Source organism: Manacus candei, unplaced genomic scaffold (assembly GCF_025592945.1).
Source record: "Manacus candei isolate 608988 ecotype Guabito, Panama unplaced genomic scaffold, ASM2559294v1 h1tg000008l, whole genome shotgun sequence".
Lineage (NCBI taxonomy): Eukaryota > Metazoa > Chordata > Aves > Passeriformes > Pipridae > Manacus > Manacus candei.
Window position 1 is genome coordinate 21766918 of NW_026138056.1, and position 19577 is coordinate 21786494.

General features: G+C 40.1%; 1 protein-coding gene across 4 annotated transcripts in view; it reads left to right on the forward strand.

Annotated features, from left to right (window-relative positions):
* The first annotated feature begins 6992 nt into the window (after window positions 1-6992).
* NKAIN3 (sodium/potassium transporting ATPase interacting 3) overlaps window positions 6993-19577 on the forward strand; it is a 352392-nt gene continuing 339807 nt past the window's right edge. For all 4 annotated transcript variants that reach the window (XR_007900499.1, XM_051771334.1, XM_051771350.1 and 1 more), the window contains exon 1: window positions 6993-7959. Coding sequence is in view for 3 of the 4 variants with exons in the window: in XM_051771334.1 (XP_051627294.1) it covers window positions 7906-7959 (54 nt within the window). In the remaining variant the exon portion in view is untranslated. The remainder of the gene's footprint in view (window positions 7960-19577) is intronic.

Sequence of the window (19577 nt, forward strand, 5' to 3'; positions counted from 1 at the left end):
TGAAGTTTTTTTTCCCTTTATGAGTCCTTTAAAAACAAGTGCAGAGCTTGATGCAGTAGTGAAAACTTCCAACAACATATTTAACTTGAAGCATAGTGCTATAACTTTCACGAATGTCAAATGAATGCAAATCTATATGACCACATTATCTGTATTAAAATAATTAACTAGTTCCCAGCTTCTCAGATAGTATTGGTTATCCAAGTTAAAAATTCACCAGCACTACCTTCTTGATCAGTTTACAGATACATGATTATGTTTAGTAGTCAGAGTGTGTGCTATCAGATTCTGGAACCGATTCAGCTTCCATTTAACTGATGTATTACTGTTATCCTCACACACTTAACTGCTTTACTTTGCAATGGAGATGACTCATTTATTTTTCTTCATGCAAACTAAGTTTCCTGTGTAATCACCTGACTCCTGGAGGTGGTCTTATACTACTAACAAATATTAGCAAGCATGATAAAATCATCATAAATGGTAACATGCATTGCCAGTATGTATGGACATTGAATAGCATGCTTATGTACTGGCAATTCAAACCCTACAACAGAATTAGTAGGTTATGGACATATATCTACAATGTGTATGAAATGGACAGAGAAAACCAAGAAGGAGCATATTTACCTCACTGTGCATGGATCATTATCATGCAAACCACAGTTCTGAACCGTCTGTGAAGAATCATTAAAATATCTAAAAATAACGTCACAGGCTAGTCTTAGATAAACTGAGTCTGAAGAAGAGGTTAGCTTTTACGGGTAGGTAGATACTTTTGTTGCAGACTTTAGGTTATTACAAGCATCAAATTTCAACACAATGTAGAGAACTAAGGTCCAGAGCCAAAATTCTCCACATTAGAAGCAGTAGAAATCTTGATAGGAAAAAGTCTCTTTAGTTGTTTAACAGATAGAGTGGAGAATGCCTCTCAGCTTCCTTCTTTCCTCCAGCTCCTAGAGAAAGATCAAGGTTCACTCACCTCACAGGTAATCCAGGAAGTATGACAAAGGAGACCCTGTCTATAAATTCCATATAAGCACATATCATCATGGCTAGGCTTTGCGAACAAAGATATGGGAAGGGCTCTACCCACATTTGCTACAAGCGTGCTGCTGGCTAAAAAGGCCAATACGAGATAGACAAGAACATGTGACAGTGTAATACTGTCATTTTATTATTAATTCAGATATTCAGAGGCTAAATTACGAACTCAGCTATGGAAATTGAAAACTGAAAATGTATTTATTTCAGAGCGACACATAATTATATACTTCTAGTTTGCCCTGTCTATTTTAAATTACTTTATGCAAATCTCATTTTCAAGGATTATGTATAGACTAAAATTAGATGAGCCCTTAAAAAGCTAATATAATATAATTGTGGTATTATTGTGTGTATGCATAGTGTGTACATAAGATCCAGATGTTAATTAGTAAATCAGGTTGATTTAGCAAACAGAAATTTGTTCTGATGAAAAACTGAGAGACAATTATTTCCTAGAAAGTTATTGTTTATACTATGAGCTCACCAAAAGGAAATAATTAACATGGCGAAAAATACTTCTAGATAAAACCACCAATTGAGTCATACAAGTAGGAATACACCGTTGCCAGAACCAAGTCTGATGGCTTTCTACAAAAAGACATTAGTTGTTTACCCTGCATGGATTGTGTAATGGTAAGGCATCTTTATGTAGTCAGATCTTCCACTAGCATGTATCACTCTATTGCACCTGGCAGTAATGGAGTTAGGGAAGTTTACATAAGGTGCATACATAGTTCCTTAACCCTTCTTTTGAGGGATACAGCTGACTTCAGTGGGTTAAAACTTCAATCAGTCAGTGTATAGTTTCCCTGAACCAAAATTTCCCCAGTGCATGTCCTTGGATAGATTCTGTTCAGAGGCTTGATCCAAATGGCAGCCTTGCACTGTACATAAAATAAACCTTGAAGTAAAATATTTCAGCTTTATAGTCATAACAAAAGAAGGTTTTTTAAACTACAGATGTAATAACCATAATTTAAGTAAATTTTGTTATTTAGCATCAAGTAGGCAAGTAAGCCTTGCCTTTCTTATGGAAAGTTGACATTTAATGCCTGAAAATAGCTGGAAAATGAGTATGAATTACTCAGAGAAAAATATTGCTGACAACAGAAACTTTAGAACAATTGTATGGAACAACATCTCAGCCTACCTTTTCAGCCCTATTCAGGCCTCAGCAATGTGTTCTTTGCTTCCCAAACCTGTATTGAGTTCAGTAGGAGTTCTGAATGTATCCAGAACAGGAGGTACTGCCCACATTACCTACTGTGGCAAAACCTCTTCCATGACCTGTGATGGTTTATCACTGAGGCCCAGATACAAAATCTCATTCACCAGGTCACAAAAGCTGAGCAGAGCATGAGTGCAGTAAATGTCACAAGTATTTCAGACCAACTCAGCATCTAAAATCCCTGGTTGTGAATAACACAACTGATATCAGTGCCATCTTTTCAATTCTAATGCAAAAGTCTCAGCGAGCAAAGGAAAACAATCCTTCCACACTTCATTTCAGATGCTATAATTCAGCTTTGCATTTTGAAGGACTTTTCTACATAAATACATGCATGTCAGTTTTCAAGTTTTTCCATATTAAAATTGAGAATTGTACCGATGTTTATGTACAATGAATGGTTCAAAATTAATCAGTTATTGACTTTATAATTTATCGGATTTTTTTCCTGCAATTAATATGAGAGACAGTTGCAAACATCTTGTGCTTTATTCTAGTCTTGCTGTTCTAGGGACGTGGTAGTAAGCATTACACCAAAAATGAAAAAAAAAAAGAAAGAAAGAAGAGCTAAAGGCAGAAAAACCAAACCCAAATCTGAGCTGGAGTCTGTCTACTGCTGACAAACCAGAATGAGTTACAGGGAGTCGGTCTCTGCACTTAAGACACTCATGTTGTCAAAACTGCTTTCATATTGTCAGAACCCTGAGGGTGCCACTAGCCTTGCCTGTCCCTGCCCACCCCTCGGGGCTCCCCCAACCCTGCCCACAGCCCAAGACCCCATCTCAGCCCCACAAAGACCATCAGTCCCCGCCCCAGTGATGTCTCATCAGGGCCAGTCTACAGCTCCCCATAGCCTTGCCTCCCCAGACAGGAGCTCAGCCTGTGGGCTGATGTCTTGTTCTGACCCTGACCGGTCCCCATCCCTGTCCCCAAGGAGCTGCCAGCCACTGAGAGGCTGTGCCTCACCCTGGTTCCCCACATTGGGCCTGGTAATTTAAAACACTATTTTAAAAATGAAAATAGTCATTCACAATGAACATATATTTCCGTTTCATAAAGTGCTTGCATTTTAATGAAGAATATAGTTTCCTAGCAGCAGGTGTTAACATCGAAATGAAAAATTAGATCATTATATTGTGTATCTGCCTTCAGAAGGATAAATTGAAAATAGGATTTACTAAAAACACTGATAATATCTTGAAACCCTTATTTGTCTTTAAAGCTATATTAAATTTCATGGGGTTTCTAGTCTGCTTGAGGTATTTCAAGATCGTTTGGGGAATACACAGTGGAATGTTTTTCTAAGCTGTCACAACTATATGTCTGCCTGAAGTGTGACCTGTTGAGAGCTTTATGGAGGTGCATTTTGATCCATGTATCCTCCCTCATTCTGGGAAAGCTTTAAAAGTAATTACAAAGCTTCTGATTCTCAGCCTTTCTGCATTAAATGCTGAAATTAAAGGTGAAATGTGAGGCCATGGGAATCTGTTCTTAAGCTCTGATTCTGCAGCCCCCGAATGTGTTGACCTAATCTCTATGCAGTATCAAGGGCTACTTTCAGTGTTTAAAATTAAGTAAATACACAAATCTTTCCAAGATTAAGGTTATCCTTTAAGTCTCTCACTTATTTTCATCAGTAATTTCCTCTGAATTTCCTCCTCAGGAACCTCCATGACCAGACAAGTTTGGTGCAGGCTGAGCAAAACTCCAGCAGAAGCAGACAAATTAATGGATTATTAGACAAATAGTATGTGCCATTAAAGAGCTACAAAGACAGTCAAATATTATTAATTTCACTTTGTCCTCTTGATATGAGATATTTTACTTATGGTTTTAGTTCTTAAGCTTGAAAATTTTCATATCTTTTATTCTGGAGAATATAACCTATCAAGGAATAAACCTATAGGAATTAGAAGTCTCTACAGCACAGCTGTTATATCCCTTATAGATATCTGTGATGTTATATTTCTACAAATGCGAACAACTTTTGTTTTCTGCTGTGAATGTTATGAAATTAAAAGCACAAGCTTTTAATGCAATGAAATTAAAAGCACAAGCTCTAATGGTTTACAATAAGGAAACCTACCGTTTTGTCAGGATATGGCCATGTGTACATGGATGTCACATAAAGCTTTTGAGGACCTGGTTTTTCTCAAGCGCACTAAATTTGCATCTGTACAGCATACCTTGTTAAGTGTTAAAATAATCCACAGGACTTTTTAGAGTTTACACCACTTTTTTAATCTACTTGGCATGTACAGTGCTGAATTAGAGCTGTCTTTATTATAAAGCTGGTAATTATTTTTTATGGTTATTTGACTATCAGCTTCTCTACTCAATTCATGTGTAGAGAAATCTGTACAGTCCTTCCTCTTTGCTTTGTACATTATTTTATTCTTATATTGCATTCTCTGATATGTTCTAGAAATTCTATGCCTTCTTATAACCATACTTCATTTCTAACCTCCTTCTGACTCAGGTTCTTTCTTCTGTGTCTCTCCTATGCCCAGTGCTTTCAGCTGTAAGGCAAGGTTATTCTAATAGTTTAGTTCTTCCCAGGGAAGTAATCTCTTGTTAATTAACTTTTTTTTAATGCTTCCCAAACCAGGTAACACATTAGTTTTCTTTTTGGCACCTTATACTCAGGAATAATTCTGCTTTACACAACTGTCATTTTTTTTTGGCTGGGGGGGGCAGGGATCAGTTTTGGCTAGACAGAAGACATAAATAGCAAAATGCTTCAGAAATAGGAGAAAGCAAACAGAAAAATGGTAGAGAATTCATAGACATCTATGAAACTTCTCTCAGTTGTTGTGGTTTAACCCCAGATGCAACTCAGCCTTATGCAGACTCACTCCCACCTTCCTTACCCCATGTGGTGGGGAAGAGAATCAGAGGGTAAGAGTGTGAAAACTCGTGGGTTGAGATAAAGACAGTTTAATAGGGAAAGCAAAAGCCATGCACACAAAGCAAAACAAGGAATTCATCCACCGTTTCCCATGGGCAGACAGGTGTTGAGACATCGTCAGGAAAGCTGGGCTTCATCATGTGTAACAGTGACTTGGGAAGGCAAACACCATCACCCGGAACATTCCACTCTCCCTTCTTCCCCCAGCACTATATGCTGAAAATGATGGTATGGAATATCCCTGTGATCAGTTGCAGTTGACTGTCTGAGCTGTGTCCCTTCCTCTGCTCCTTATCCCATAGGATTTAGCTACTTCTTGGAAAAGCATTATGGTTGGAGAGAAATCGAGGGGACAGAGTTTTGGCCTCATCCCACTGGTGTACAAGTAGGGGCTGAATATGGTGAGTACAACTAAAATCTCTTCATCACTAGCTCTTGTAATTTCATTTATCTGGTTCCTTACCCACCCTGCAATTCTTATTATTAATCTCTGTATTGTTTGGTTTAACTAAAAAGATCTTGTAGTTTATTAAATAGTTCAGTCAAGTCCAGGAAGATGATGGCTGCTCTAAAGTCCTCCGTATAGAACCAATTATCTGTAAAATTTACCAGCTTAGGCTGGCACAATGTATTTTGGCAACTATCACCTTTTCAATTTACTTTCATATCTTCAAGTGTTCATCTGTCAAAATACGCATGTTCTCAGAACATGTGCCTTTAGTAAAGTTTTAGCCCCAGGTAGAATTTTATCTTAAAAGCCATACATAGAAATATAAATCTCAGGTAGCTTTATTAAAGTTTTGTATAATGTGCAATGTAGATTACATTTTGTGCTCTTTGCATACATACATAGTCAAATACATATCCTGGGTGAGCAGAATCTGCTTCTTACTTGTCTTTCTTTTGTTCCTTCAGTTTGGTATATAAAACTATCTTAATGTTTTCCTACTTAAAAGAAAGGTGGTAGAAAAAACAGCTTTCCAAATCTTATCTGACACAATACTGTTTTGCAGTAGCTTTGTAATTATTAGACTACTGTCACTACCATTTAATGCATAAATGAAGATCTGTATGTAGTTTGGGGATGCAATACTGTGTATTTCACAGCGACATTAATCAGATATCTCACTAAAATGCCTTGCAGAAGGTAAGGTTCTTTTTTTTTTTTCCCTCAGGACAAGCTTCAATGTTTTGTAGCAGAAGTTTGTATATTGTGGAACAGGCTGTAGGAAAAGTGCTGTCTGGTGAGTGGAATATGCTTGTAAAAAAAATCTCATTTATATATACTTTGTTGGTCCCAAAAAAAAGGTCGTTGACACCTCATCCATGTATACAAATATTGTTGAGACGGTGTGTATATTTGTATTTATTATCCCTCCCTAAAACATTACTTGTCTATGACCAAAGTGCATATAATGATGTAGGGATGGCATTATCTCTGCTGATCCTGTTTCTCTCAGCTGCCCACGGAGAGGCCCATAGAGAGCACTCTTTGTTCATCTGTCTTCTTGTACACGGTAGATTTGGCAGTGATGGACTTGATGATCTTAAAGGTCTTTTCCAACCTGAAAGACTTTACGATTTACCATTGCCCGGAGCGGCGACTGCCAGGGCCGAGTCCCTCTCCCCGGAGCCCATTCCCAGTTCACACCCGCGAGGAACAGCAGGAGCCGGCGGGCTTTCCTGGCACAATGGCCTTGCCAGGGAGGGAAACCCCTTCCCCCAGCACCGCCGGTCCGCGACCGGGGGGGGATCAAACAGCCTGAGTGCCACCCTCCGGCACTCAGGCACTCACTGCCGGGGGACCGGGAGGGGAAGAGGGTTCCCTGATACCTCCCGTCACCCGCTGTGTGCTAGAGCTTCTGCCAGTGGGACTCCCTGAGGACCAGCGTCCCGACTGCTTCCCCGCTAAGGGAGCGCCCTCCGTCCGCGGCACAGCGCGGCCGGCGAACAATGGCCCGCGGCTGGAGCCCGGGGGCTGCTCCAGGCTCGGTCCCGCCCCGCCGCTCGGCGGCCGCCGCTCCCCGCCCTCCCCGCTCCGGCCGGCCAAGCCACCTGAACTTTCCCTGGGCACTCGCAACAAGCGGCCCGCGCCGGGCTGCCCCGGCCGCCGCTCTCCGCGCAGACCACCGGAGAGCCACCCTCCCGCCAAGTCCCCTTCAAGCACAGCCTGCCCTCGGAGCCTCCGAAATCCCTGCACCGCCTGCTTCGGAGCCTCCGAAATCCCTACACCGCCTGCCCTTGGATCCTCCGAAATCCCTGCAAACTACCCGCCCGGGGACCCCCGCCACGGCGCCTGAGGAGAGCCCGCCGCCGCCCCCGCTCCTCTCCCGTTCACACCTCGCACAGTCCGCGCTCGCTCGCCCGCCCGCCCCCCGCCTTCCCCCGCACACCCCCCGCCTCCCCGCTCGCGTTCCCTCTGCCCACCCCCGCCCGGGTCCGCACACGCCCACCCCCAGCCCCTGCCCCTTCCCTAGAGCCAGACCCGGGCAGAGCCCTCCGCTGCCGTCAGCTCCCGTCCCCGGGGCCGCGCCGAGCTCGGCGCGCTACTTCCCGCCGCTGAGAAGCCCCTCCACAAAGGAGGGAGGCAGCGGGAGGCGGGGGACACACGCACGCCCGGCCGCTCCGTCCGGATGCGGTGAGCCCCCCGCCTCGCCTCCGGGGCCGCGTCAGCGCGGGAGGGAAGAAGAGGAGCAGCGGCGGCGGCTCTCCGGCTGCCACCATGGGCTGCTGCACGGGGCGCTGCACGCTGATCTTCCTCTGCTCGCTGCAGCTGGTGAGTGCCGGGGCGCACTCTGGCTTCGCGGGGGGCGGGAGGGGACGGGCGCTCTGTCCCCCGCCCCGGGCGCGGCCGCCGGGGGCGCGGAGCGGCGCTGCCCTGCCCGCGGAGCTGTCCGTGCCCGCCGCCCCGACGGCGCGCCCGCTCCGCGCCCCGAGCCCCGGCCCGTAAGTTTCGCGGTGCGAGGCGGTGTGGGGCGAGAGCGGCCCCGCGGCCCGGGCAGGGGAGGGAGCGGCGAGCCCGGCCGGTGCCGCGGCGCCCCAGCCCGGGTGGCTGTCAGGGCTCCCTGAGGGAGGGAAAGCGGCTTCCCCGCCCTGGTGTCACTTCGAGGCGGTGTCGCTCCCCGCTGGTGCCGAGCAGGGGCTTCCCCCGTCTGCTCAAAGTAGAGGCCGAGGGGAATAGCGAGGCGGACGGTGCCCCCGCATGGGCGGCAGCCGGTGCCCGCGGGGCAGCAACGGGGCTGAGCACTGCCGGGCGCTGCCGGCGCGTTGGCAAGGTGCGGGGTCTGGCATCGCCGCCTCTTTCTTTTTCTGTTTTTCTTAACCTGTGTAAAAACGGTATCTGCCGGCCCTCTCCTGTGACTTTTCTTGGGATTCCTTTCTTCTGATTAAATATTCCTCAGTGTGCAATCGAAACAGAAAGGTGCAGCTTCTTCTCTTTGTTTAGTGAAGTTGACATATTTATTTTAGAGAAGAGAGTTGTTGAGACAAATCGCCGCCAAACAACAATAATCATTCCTCTGGCTCCTTAGCTGGATGATGAAATAATGCTCTTCCTTTAGGAGTAGTTACCAGTCCCAAGAGTGTTTTAAAAGATTTTTCTCTTTTCTAGTGACTCAGAGTCATCATTTTGCCACATGATCTCTCTTAAAATTAGTGTTGTTCCTTGTGCGTGTGTGTCTGTAAAGAATAAAAGTGTGATGCAGTTAGTGGGGATTTTTTGTTTGTTTGCTTTGTTTTCGTCATCCTTTTCCTGATCTTTCTACTTGTCTGTCAGACCACATTGAAATCGCTTCTGTTTACATGAGAAATAATTGTACATATTGCATTTATTTGAAGATCCTCGTTCATTTTCAAGGCTTTGTGCCAGGTTCTTAGCCTGTGCAAACTGATGTGTCTCTATTGTTTGCAGTGCGAGCCTGGATCTTATTCAGATGTGTTTTAGTGTGATGAGCTACGTGTGGTATAAGTACCTCAATGGCACAACCTGCCAAAAAGCAGAGGAGGCATGCGATTTGTACTTTTAGTGTGAGGAAAGTGTTCTTTATACATTTCTGGTATTTTTTATTTCTTGTTTTGCATCAGTTTTGTCCTAATGACTGCAGAAGAGTTGCTCCTGATTTACTTCAGTGCATGCGGGAGGGGAAACAAACCCTATTTCTTCAAATATAACTCTCTGCGTGTTATGGGGGTTATAATAACTGTATTTACTATTCTGTAGAACTACTGGTAGGCTATAAAAATTGAAGTAAAGTGCGAATAGACACCATAATCTGCAGAGAAATGCATAAAAAGTCTTTCAGAAAAAGATTTGTGTTTTATAAAAGGCCTAGCAGATGATATAACAACTTTCAAAAATTACTTCAATGCATAGCTCTTTCTACTGAACTTACCTGTTTTATAGTAATGTTCCACGGTCAAATCTGTGTTTTTCAGGTGTTGATAAATGTGTGTTTTGCAAAACTTTGTAATTTTAATTTATTTTCGTTTAAAAATAGAAGTCTTTCTTTATATCCAAGAATCCAAGTAATCTAGTAGAGATGATGTTCTGGTTCTGGCCAGGACAGGGTTAATTTTTTGCAGCAGCCAGGAGGGGGCATGGCTAGAACCTGGAGGTTATTCTGTACCACCTCATGTCATTGCCTATAGCACCTCATGTCCCTTGCCAGGAGTGAGGGAAAGAGACTCTCTTCTGGAGAGAAGGAGTTCCTTCTGGTCATCATACTATGGCCCAAGTTCCAAACAGGATGGAACCTGGCTGTGGTCACGTGGGGTTGGGCTCAATGAGCATTTTGCATGTGAATCACTCTCTCTTTTGTACAATTTTGTTATTAATATTGTTGCTATTACTGTTTGTTTTCTTATCTCATTGCTGTTTCCAGTAAAGTGTTCTTATCCCAAACCATGATCTTTGCCTTTTGTGCCTCCAATTCTCCTCTCCGGCTACCTGCAGGGAGAGGGGGAGCAAGCGAGTGGCTGAGTGGTTTGGAGAGTCTCAGTGGGAGTACTAAATTAGGAAAAACTATTCCTAAACCACAACACATGAACTTAAAGCTCAGGTACTTTTCATGATATCAGTGGTTACAGTGTTCAGTTTATGTATGTACATGTTGTTGCCACAGGCAGTTTTAGAGCTTTTTCTAACATCTTAGGGGTCACGAGTATAAAGCATATGCAGCAAAACTGCATCCCTGGACATCACTGTCATTAAGTGAGTTTTATTTTACCTTGCATCTATTTATGACAGTTTGAAAGAAATATTAGTGCTTGTGGATAACATTTAGATTAAGTCTTACAAAATGCAAAGCAGTTGTAGTGCTAATTTGTAGAATTTCAGAAGTACTGATGATTTATATGTCTTGAGAAAAACTTTAGAAAAGCAGACAGATGGGCACGTATTTTAGAAAAGGAAGTTGTTCACCTTAGTCATGTTCTGGTCATATCAGAAAAGGGCCTGGGAACAGTTCAGGCTTAACCTTGGGATTAGCCTTTAGATATCACCTGAGAAAGAGATGTGTGATTAAACGCAATTGGCAACACCTTTTATAGCATGCATGTACTGTGTAGATTCTCTCTCGTATAAGATGTGAAATATAAAAGCCAAATCCCTGAAGACATGTTCATAAATAAGATGTGGTTCTTATTCTAAAGAAAAGTATGTTGTTTAGTGTTCTCAAAGCACAGTTTTTTGGCTCTTTGAAACTTTTGTCTTCTCTAACTTTTGCCCTATTCATCCTAGCAACATATAAACAGGTAGCCTAGGCAAAAGTGAAGAGAGCAACAGTTATTGCATGACAGTCAATAAAATACCTTTTCTCTAATGTTAACCCCTTAAGTGTATTAACTACAAGGGGATTTGTTTGCAATTTTCAGTGCTGTTTGTCAAAGGATTTTGACATAAAAATGGCAATAATACCAGTTTTCAGTTATGTTTTGATCCATGAAATTGTTTATTTTTGACTGACAGCTTTTACTTTTCTATAATAAGCACATTTAAATGCTGAATTCAGTAATCCCAAGGACAGTCTGCACTTAGTCTTCTATCATTTAATGATAACTTCATTCAAAGACGTGAATCCATATAATTCTGTGTAACACAGGATTCTGCAAAAAATCATTGAGATGGAAGGCTAAATGGTACAAGTTCAGGAAAAGCTGTTAGTCTCATGGTTTTGTTGAATCCCTTCAGGTGGATTCTGCTTGTGAAAGTCAGGGGAATTTTGTGTAAGGAGGGCTGAATCTTGCCCACCACCCCCGCTGCCCTTGATCCTTCACTGTTTTGCTCTTCCTGACTGAAGCACTGTCATATACCATTGCCAATATTGTCAAGCAAAGAAGTCAGAAGTGTATGTATATCTGTTTGTGCATAAATCTGTCGTTAAGACTATTAGGATTTATGTATACATTGGGAAAATACATCATAAAGATATATGAATTCTTTGGATTACAGCCATAGTTCTTACTGGTGCCACTAGAAGTCTGAAATGTTGGCCTTGTCTGTACTAGAAAATTAAAGCAGCTACAAGAGATTATGCCTGTGCTAGTGTATGAAACACTACCACAAAACATTGTGAGACGAAAATGTTTGTAAAATAAAACAAATTCAAAAATATTAAATTCTGGAAGGGGTAAATTGACAATGATTTGCAGTGAGATTTAGCTGTGTGAGTCCAATTGATGTTAATATGTGTCACACAGTGAAACCTTCGTGCTGCTTTCAAAATGTGTTTCTGAGAAACTACCATTGCAGGATAATTTTGTTTCAACATTTGGAATAACTGGAAGGTTTTGGTACCTAGAAGCATACAGATAAACAACCACAAAAAACTCTAAATAACAGAGATGGTGAATGAGATTTTCAAAGCAGTGAAGGGAAGGTTGATGGAAAGTGTGGAAAGTGTGAAATTTGACAATTTCATGTGTTTATCCTTGGACTCCTTTGTACTGTGTTCATTTCGTAGGTCTTGATTTAGAAGCACATAGTTTATCCAGTTATAGTTGTGAAATAGGCCTATTTTACCTGTTTCTTTCCAAATATTTTAAGTGTCAGCAGACCACACTGTTTTGACTAGTGATTGTTTGACTAGTACTAATGTGATTGTATTGCACTAAGTACTAGTGATTGTTTAGGGAGTGCAGTTGGTCATTTTAACAGTCTAATCCTTCTCAATATTCAAAAGATTTATGTTTATGATTGCCATTAACATTAAATATAGTGATGTATGTAAATCCTTAGGTTTGAAGACTGTATCCATTAGATTGAATGATAACGTTTAACATTTGTTATTGTACATCATGAAATTTCAGCAGTTATGTGCGGAAGTGATATATGCCATGCATAGATTTTCATCTCATTTTAAAATACTTTGTAGGGCTAGACACTCTTACTTATGATTTTGACTCTTGATGCTTGTATGTTAGAACAGACAGGTACCAGTTATTCAGTTAACAGCTCAAAGATTCAAGGAATTTGATAAATTTGAGAAAGTAAAGTCTTTGAACCGGTTCATTCCTGCATCTTTTTTATGTTGGTAAAAGAATCACCAGCCCATTGATCTGGAGATGAAGCATCTGTCCACTGATAAAAGAGGAGGAAGTATGAGGGGTGCCTATTGTGCTAGCAAGGATGGAGGAGGCTTGGGATTTTAGCCCTGAACATCCTGGCTGCAGGATGTTGTCCTTTCTGTTACAGCAACTGAGGTGTTTTCAGAGGCGTTTTCCTCTGATAACTCAAGTAACATCCCCAAAACCTGTACCCATTGCTGGTGGCTGTGCCTAAGAGGCTGATATGCTTGTTGTATGGGTGTATAATTGCATTGCAAACCTGAAGATTGGAAGTGATGTGCTTCATCCAGTAGAACTACTTGAGTTAAAAATTCACAAGCCACAAAATGTATTACGCTATATAATTTTTATGATCTCTCTCATCAGATACAAAAGAGTAACAACTAACATTAAGTTTTTTCCACTTTGTGATTTTGTTTTATTTTTACAAAATTGTTGGGAATTACCTGCTAGTAAAACACATTCCCAAAACATCAGCATTTTAGGGTTTAACCTTTCCATGCAACAGAAATTCAGGTTCAGTAGTGAAATCCCCTCCTGCCAAAGCCGCATGTAAGACTTCTTTCAGTTCAGTGTTCCAAAGTTAGAAATTCAAAACTTGAGGAACCATGAACTTTCAGAGCTCTCTGAAATTTCTCAACTGGGTGAATTTCTAGAAGGACCCTTGCAGCTCTTGATTAGTTTTAGGCTCCATCCACCACAGCAGGCTATTTTTCTGCAAATTCTGTCTGCTCTGTGACTGATGGTTAATTGTCATATAAACATTTAATGAATGTTTTTACAGTGATGAAGTGAAAGAGTTAAGATTTCAATTATAATAATGGCAGCTAATCCACTGAAAACTGTGAATTATATAGCTGTTCTCCCTATTTATAAGATCAGTAAGTTTTGGAAATATCTGTTTTAAGAACATTCAGATATTCGGATGATCTGCTTCAATTTCAAGATCTTCTACATTCAAGACACAATTCTTGGGACTAAGAAACCAATATTGTGGTTTTGAATATTATTGGAATTCAGAAGGATAGTATTGGTGGATCTAAATGGAATTTGGGTAGAACTTGCAGAACTTGAACAAACTCTGTGTTTATATTTAGAGATCATCTGGGATCAACTGTGCTTGCAGTATATTAGGTGGTGTTTAAATCTTGCTAGTTTTGTGACATTTGGATCTGAAATAAAAATTTGTAAGACTAGGTGATATTACATCATGTTTTCAATCTGTATCTTACCTGAATCTTATAGGTACAAAGTGACCTGTTTAGTTTTAGGGACAATCTGGTAAGTTGACAAATAAGTGATAAAATCACAATTCCTTAATTTTTTGATAAAAGTGTTGCATTTTGGCTCCTCTATGATATCCAAATTAATTTTCGCACAAATAAATGAATTTAATTGATTAGATGACCAAAGAAGGAGCCAAACCAGTCACATCAATCATTGGCCCTGATATTGTACAAGAAAACTGAGTGGAGGTTTTGTATTTCACTTGATTAGGACTGGAATAAAGAATGCATTCCATACAGTTACTGCTAAGATGTTTGATTTTTGGATGTGCTTGTGTGAAGAGGAGAGACAGAGGACCTAGGATGCAACATGAAGGAAATTCTGATTGAATACTAGGAAAAAAATCAGTGAGATCATTTGATCATGTTTTTGAGGGAACTTTTGGAAACTCCATTCTTGAATAAATTAAAAATCCAGCTGAACATAGCTCTTAAAAACCTCATGTAAAAGAAGTTTATCTGATGTTGATTTTGCCCCTGCTATGAATAAAGGTTTTACCAGATGACCTCTAGAGATTCCTTGCAACTTAGGTTATCCTGTGATTATATGATCTTGTCAGAGCAAAAGGAATAAGGGCCTTCAGTTCTTTATTAGGAGGATATTTAAATTACGTAGCAATTTGAATTGTTTTGAAATAATTAGTTTCTTAATTTGTTGCAGTTGTAATACTGTGGAAATAGTCTTGATATGGCAATAACAATTCTAGTATTCAGTATTCTTAGTGTCAAACTTCAGTGTTAAAGTAAATGAGAAGTACCTGTGATGGCCTTGTCACTTATAATTTCACAAGTAACAATTCTGTGATACAATGTAGTCTGTCAGATCTTTCAAACTCATTAATATTGAAGCAAAATATATTTTATTCATTCAGCCTTGTAATTAATTGCTAAGTAGTCATTTTTGGGCAAAGAGCCTGTTATTTTTATCTGTACAGGGAAATGAACTGCACATTTTTGGTTCCAGATAAATAATACAAAGGATCAGTAATAAGTGACTGTTTGGTTCAGGAAACTAATAATATGATACAGGGTTTTTCAACTCTAGGTCACATTTTGAAATTCATTGCAAGTTAGATGAGGGCAAATGTCATTATGAAATATTTATATTAAATGCTACTGGTCTTACTGGACCATCAGTTAAAAATGTCATCTCTCTATTAGTCCCAATTTCCACCTTTTAGAAGGGTGAAGGTTGGTGGGCACGGTAGTGTGAAGACCAAAGTGATCCTTTTGCTCAAGTTTCCCTCAGATCATCTTCTGTGCTAGCAGCATAGCTCAGTGAATGTTGCACTACCACACTGGACATGATATCTTTGTAAACTTTACAACTTAACATTATTTTTCATTTTGATTTAATTTAATTGCAATGATTTTGTGTAAATTTCATCTTTTTCATTGGTCTTTCTGCTTTATATTTAGTACATTTTGCCTTGAAAATAGAAATTAGGCAGCAGCAAATGGAAAGTGTCTCATTTTGAATCTTGAAGCAGCTTATATTTGTCCAAGATGAAACAGTTTTCTTCCCATCTCTCAAGAGCAGTTAATGCATAGCTTCCTAAAGGATATGCCAGCAGGTTTCAGATCATGCACTGCTGCACTTAGTGAGACTTGCAATTCCTTGACAGAGCCATGCCAGCATCACTAAGTCAGTTTTTAGTATGTCATGGGCTTTTTTTTTCTTCCATGTGTGACCAGTGAAACCTTTGTAATCTTGCTATAGATCCATGCCTTTGGTAGGTCTCTAAAAGACGGTGGTAAGCTGAATTTAATCACTGTTCTCTGATCTCAGGAACAAACAGAGTGCTTAAGACCCTGATAATGAAATGGTAGTAAAAGATTTTATTTTAGACTTTTTACTTTTTACTATACTTCCTTATCATCTTGTCTTTCTTCAAACACAGCCATATCTTGCATGTAATCTCAGCTCAGATGGATTTTTTAATGCTGTGGTGGTTTGGGACTTGTTCTTACAAGTTGCTGAATGCCCTACAGTTCTCAATAAAGTTGCTGAAAGTCATTCTTTTGCATAAAGGCTCTTTACAATGACAGGTTCAAGCAAAAGCAGCAATGAACCCCTTCTACCTAGTGAATGCCAGCATTACAGTAAAAGGAAAAAAGAAAGTTTTCTACTTAATACAACAGTTTAATTAACAACTTAATACAGTTTTGGCCAGACAAATATCCCTTACAAAAATTTAACGTCACAAAGAAGTAAAATTGAAAATTTTATGAAATGAAAAATGAAGATAATTATAAACAAATTATTTATATTGAGAGTGACTCTCTTGAATAATCACAGTTGGTTATCCCCCAGATCTCTCCAAAGGGGGTTGATAGAAAGGTGGCTTTTTTTTTTTTTTTAATTTAATCAGTACAGAGGTTTTGGCTGACAGTAAGTATAAATATACATAAAGAGTATGTATGTTTGACAATGAGCCAAATGGAACTTCTCTAAGGAGGGTTTTGACACACACCAAAGAAGATACAGATATAGTCAAGTAGTAATAACAATAATTAAGAGCTGAGCAGAAAGATCCTGAAATAGTTTTATAGTGATGGAGATTATGTGGCAACATGGGATGAAAAGTGTAGAAAGGTGCATTTAGATGAGCGTTAAGAAAGTGGGATGTGGAAGCCCTCTTCACAGACAGATGAAAGTTGCCTCTGTGTGTGGGAGGAATTCCTGCCCAAGGTTTCACTGAAAACCAGATATTAAGGAAAAGATTTTTATTCATCTTTTCTAACATACCACTGCTTCTAGTTTCTCACTATTCTATTTTAAAGTAACTGTGTTAGTGTCAGACTCTGAATAAAAATTATCAGGGGACTAAAATCGCATTATGATGATATTTTCTAGGGAGGTTGGAATGACTGGCAGTGTTTCTCATCCAATTTTAGTTTTTGCCTTTGGTTGAGCCTTGAATACTGTGTTGTCCTGGGAATGCTGCAACTTCACTGCCTTATTGCCAGTTCCCGGAACCTCCTGTGAACAAAGTGCTTCTGGAGCTTAGGAGCATGCAACTGAAGCTCAGCACAAGTCACAGGGGAAACAAATAGACACATAAATCCTTGTTGGCTGATACTATGCATACCTACAAAAGCAAAAGAAACCCTGAAACAAAAACAACAAAAAAACCCCAACCCCCCCCCCCCAAACAAAAAAAAAACCCAACAAAAACCCAAGGACAATTTCTTAGATGGAGTGAAAAGAGCTCATGTCTAAATGCATTTTGGAATCAGGATTCCGTTAAATGGAGTGCACAGAGAAAAATCCTTCTGGAAGTTTAGTTTCCACAATCAAGGAATAAAAAGCTGAAGAATTCTGAAGCTGGAAACTGTAGTGCATTATAATGCAGGAATAGCATCACAAAAATATATAGTTTTGCTTCTGCTTGTGAGCTATTTATTTTTTCCTGCTAAAAACTTGCTGTATCTTTCTATTGCAGAGTGAGCAGTGTTTCATTTCTCTAGTATGTATTTATTTAATGAATTATGTAGACGTCATCAAGGTAAGTGTTTAGACTTTAACTGGAACAGAAACCTTGCTGTTTCTACTGATTGAATAATTTGCATCATAGAAACCTGGAAAGCCTCTCTGTCCTCTAGTGCAGATGGAGCTACTCAGAAAACTGAAGATAGATGGTCTTCTCATGGAGATCCCTTGAACTACTGAAGATTCTTTAGTAAGTCTATAATCAGCCAGCTGTACATTTGTAAGATACTTGTTTTAGTGTACTCATCAACATGGGCATTCAGGAAGCCTTAAAACTGCCCAGATTTGGAAGACATTTTTGCCAATTACCAGTGATTCCACTTAATTCTTATGCTGGTCAAAGCACAAGTTTGTGCTCAGCCTCATTCTTCTTCTTCTTTCTGTTCTCATCAACAGGAAGCTCTTGACTCCAATGCCTAGATATGTGAAATGATATGCTATTTCCATTTTCCTGTTCCTCTCTTTTTCTGGAGCTGGATGATTTGTTCCCAACTCTCATCCCAGTTGTTTCAGAGCAATTTCCAAATTCTGATCTTCATCTGTTTATCATGATAGGATTCAGATCTGTTTCCCTAAAGAAGTCAAGACTGTTAAAGTTTACTTGTTGCTGTAAATGGGCACAGTACATTGTGCTTATCTGATTGATTTTCGTCTATACAAAGTAAGTTTTCTTTTAGTGTATGCCACAGTTATTTGTGGTTCTTCACATGATGTTGGTTTCACAGCACTATAAAGAGGTCTGGTTAGTTCAGAAAAGAAGGGAATGTGGACAAGTGATACTGGATAGATGAATTAGTAATGTCATTTACTGTAATGCAGTTGTTGGAGAACTTGCAATAGTAGTGTTGGGATGGACTGGAAAAAAAGCCTTTTTTTAAAATTTACAATGACAAATTAGATGTATGAATGACAGTAGCATAAATACAAACTTCATTCAAATGTTACAGATGAGTTTAAATATACTGAAGTATATTAGATGCCATGAATGGCTTTAAGTTGTACATTGCTAATGTATAATTTAGTCATAGCGGTTTGATGAAAGCCAAAGCTGACCAAGTTGTACCAGAAGGAACCACAAAGTGCCAAAGTTTATTTAAATTGGATTAAGAGACAAAGCCCTTCATTTCTCTAATACGTTTTTTTTTTCCCATGAGTTAGACATCATGAAGATAAGTGTGTTTATATTTTAACAGTCACATCTGTTAATCTGTACAACTGTAATCAATTGAATGCTCTGATGACTCTTTCAAAATGTAGCCTGTGCAACTGAGGTGTGGTGTGCTGCCTTGCACAGTGATAATGCAGGGTGTGGAGCAGCCTCACCAGGATGCTACTGAGTCCCATCACATACGTACATGTGATGGGTTGCTTGTTCTGTTGTGGGACAGGTGCTTAAACCTCTATCCACCTTGATCTGCTGACATTTTCTACACATCTTGTGTTTTGAAAAGAAGTGATTGTGTGATGGTGGGAGAGCAGTACTACATTTAAATGAGCATGGACCATCTAGAAAGAGTGGGAGAAGCTGGTATCAAATAGTTTAATTGTATTTTTTGTGTCTGTGAGAGGTTACAGGTTTCACCGTTCAACCAGTATGTGATACTTACTTGCACTGAAAGCTGAAGAACTGTTTCTGCAGCACCTTGAGCTCAAAAGAGTGTCAAGGTTAACAGGAGCAACTGATATTTCCTGATATCAGGAGATTCTGATATTTTCATTTTAGATTTAATTATTTATTATTTAGATTTCTTACATATTTGGTTCACTTGGTGTATCTGACCAGTGAAATTCTTGGCCATATGAATCTCTTAGTTTTCTGTGGGATTTCTAGACTGTAGTTAAATTTCTAGGCTGGACTATAGTTAGTGCACATTCCAGATGTACTGGAGTGCTCCAGTACTACTGTGGCTTCACTGTGCTTATTCATCTGTTGAGAAGCTACAGTAAATAATGCCCCAAGTCCACTGCTGAATTTGCACTTTTAAAGATCATTTGAAGCACACTGCAGCTGAAGTTTGCTGTGAACTAGGATGTGTACCTGAGATACAACCT